General features: G+C 45.0%; 1 protein-coding gene across 1 annotated transcript in view; it reads left to right on the top strand.

The window, feature by feature from the left end:
* LOC107575819 (scavenger receptor cysteine-rich type 1 protein M130-like) overlaps positions 1-220 on the top strand; it is a gene marked incomplete at its 3' end in the record, with an annotated part of 47,400 nt that overhangs the window by 22,358 nt on the left and 24,822 nt on the right. Inside the window, exon 13 of the mRNA XM_016262148.1 lies at positions 75-183. Within this exon, the coding sequence (XP_016117634.1) occupies positions 75-183 (109 nt within the window). The remainder of the gene's footprint in view (positions 1-74; positions 184-220) is intronic.

The following is a 220-nucleotide window of genomic DNA, read 5'->3' as shown; positions in this document are numbered from 1 at the left end:
GGTAGGAGAGATCCAGAGACTTTCATATTGTGTCTTATTCAGTGTGTGATCAGTGTCGTGTTGTGAACTGACAGCAGGTTTGTCTGCCTACACTCACAGCCCTCTCTAAGAGGAGACACAGGACGACGACTGAGGCCGTTTATGAGGAGATTCAGCACAGACACAATCACTTCACTCAGAGGGGTGAGACATGAGCCATCAATTTCATTTAATAAAATTA

This window comes from Sinocyclocheilus grahami, unplaced genomic scaffold, assembly GCF_001515645.1.
Source record: "Sinocyclocheilus grahami isolate Dianchi unplaced genomic scaffold, SAMN03320097.WGS_v1.1 scaffold2922.1, whole genome shotgun sequence".
NCBI lineage: Eukaryota > Metazoa > Chordata > Actinopteri > Cypriniformes > Cyprinidae > Sinocyclocheilus > Sinocyclocheilus grahami.
The sequence above is the reverse complement of the archived record's forward strand: the minus strand, read 5'-3'. Positions and strand labels throughout refer to the sequence as shown.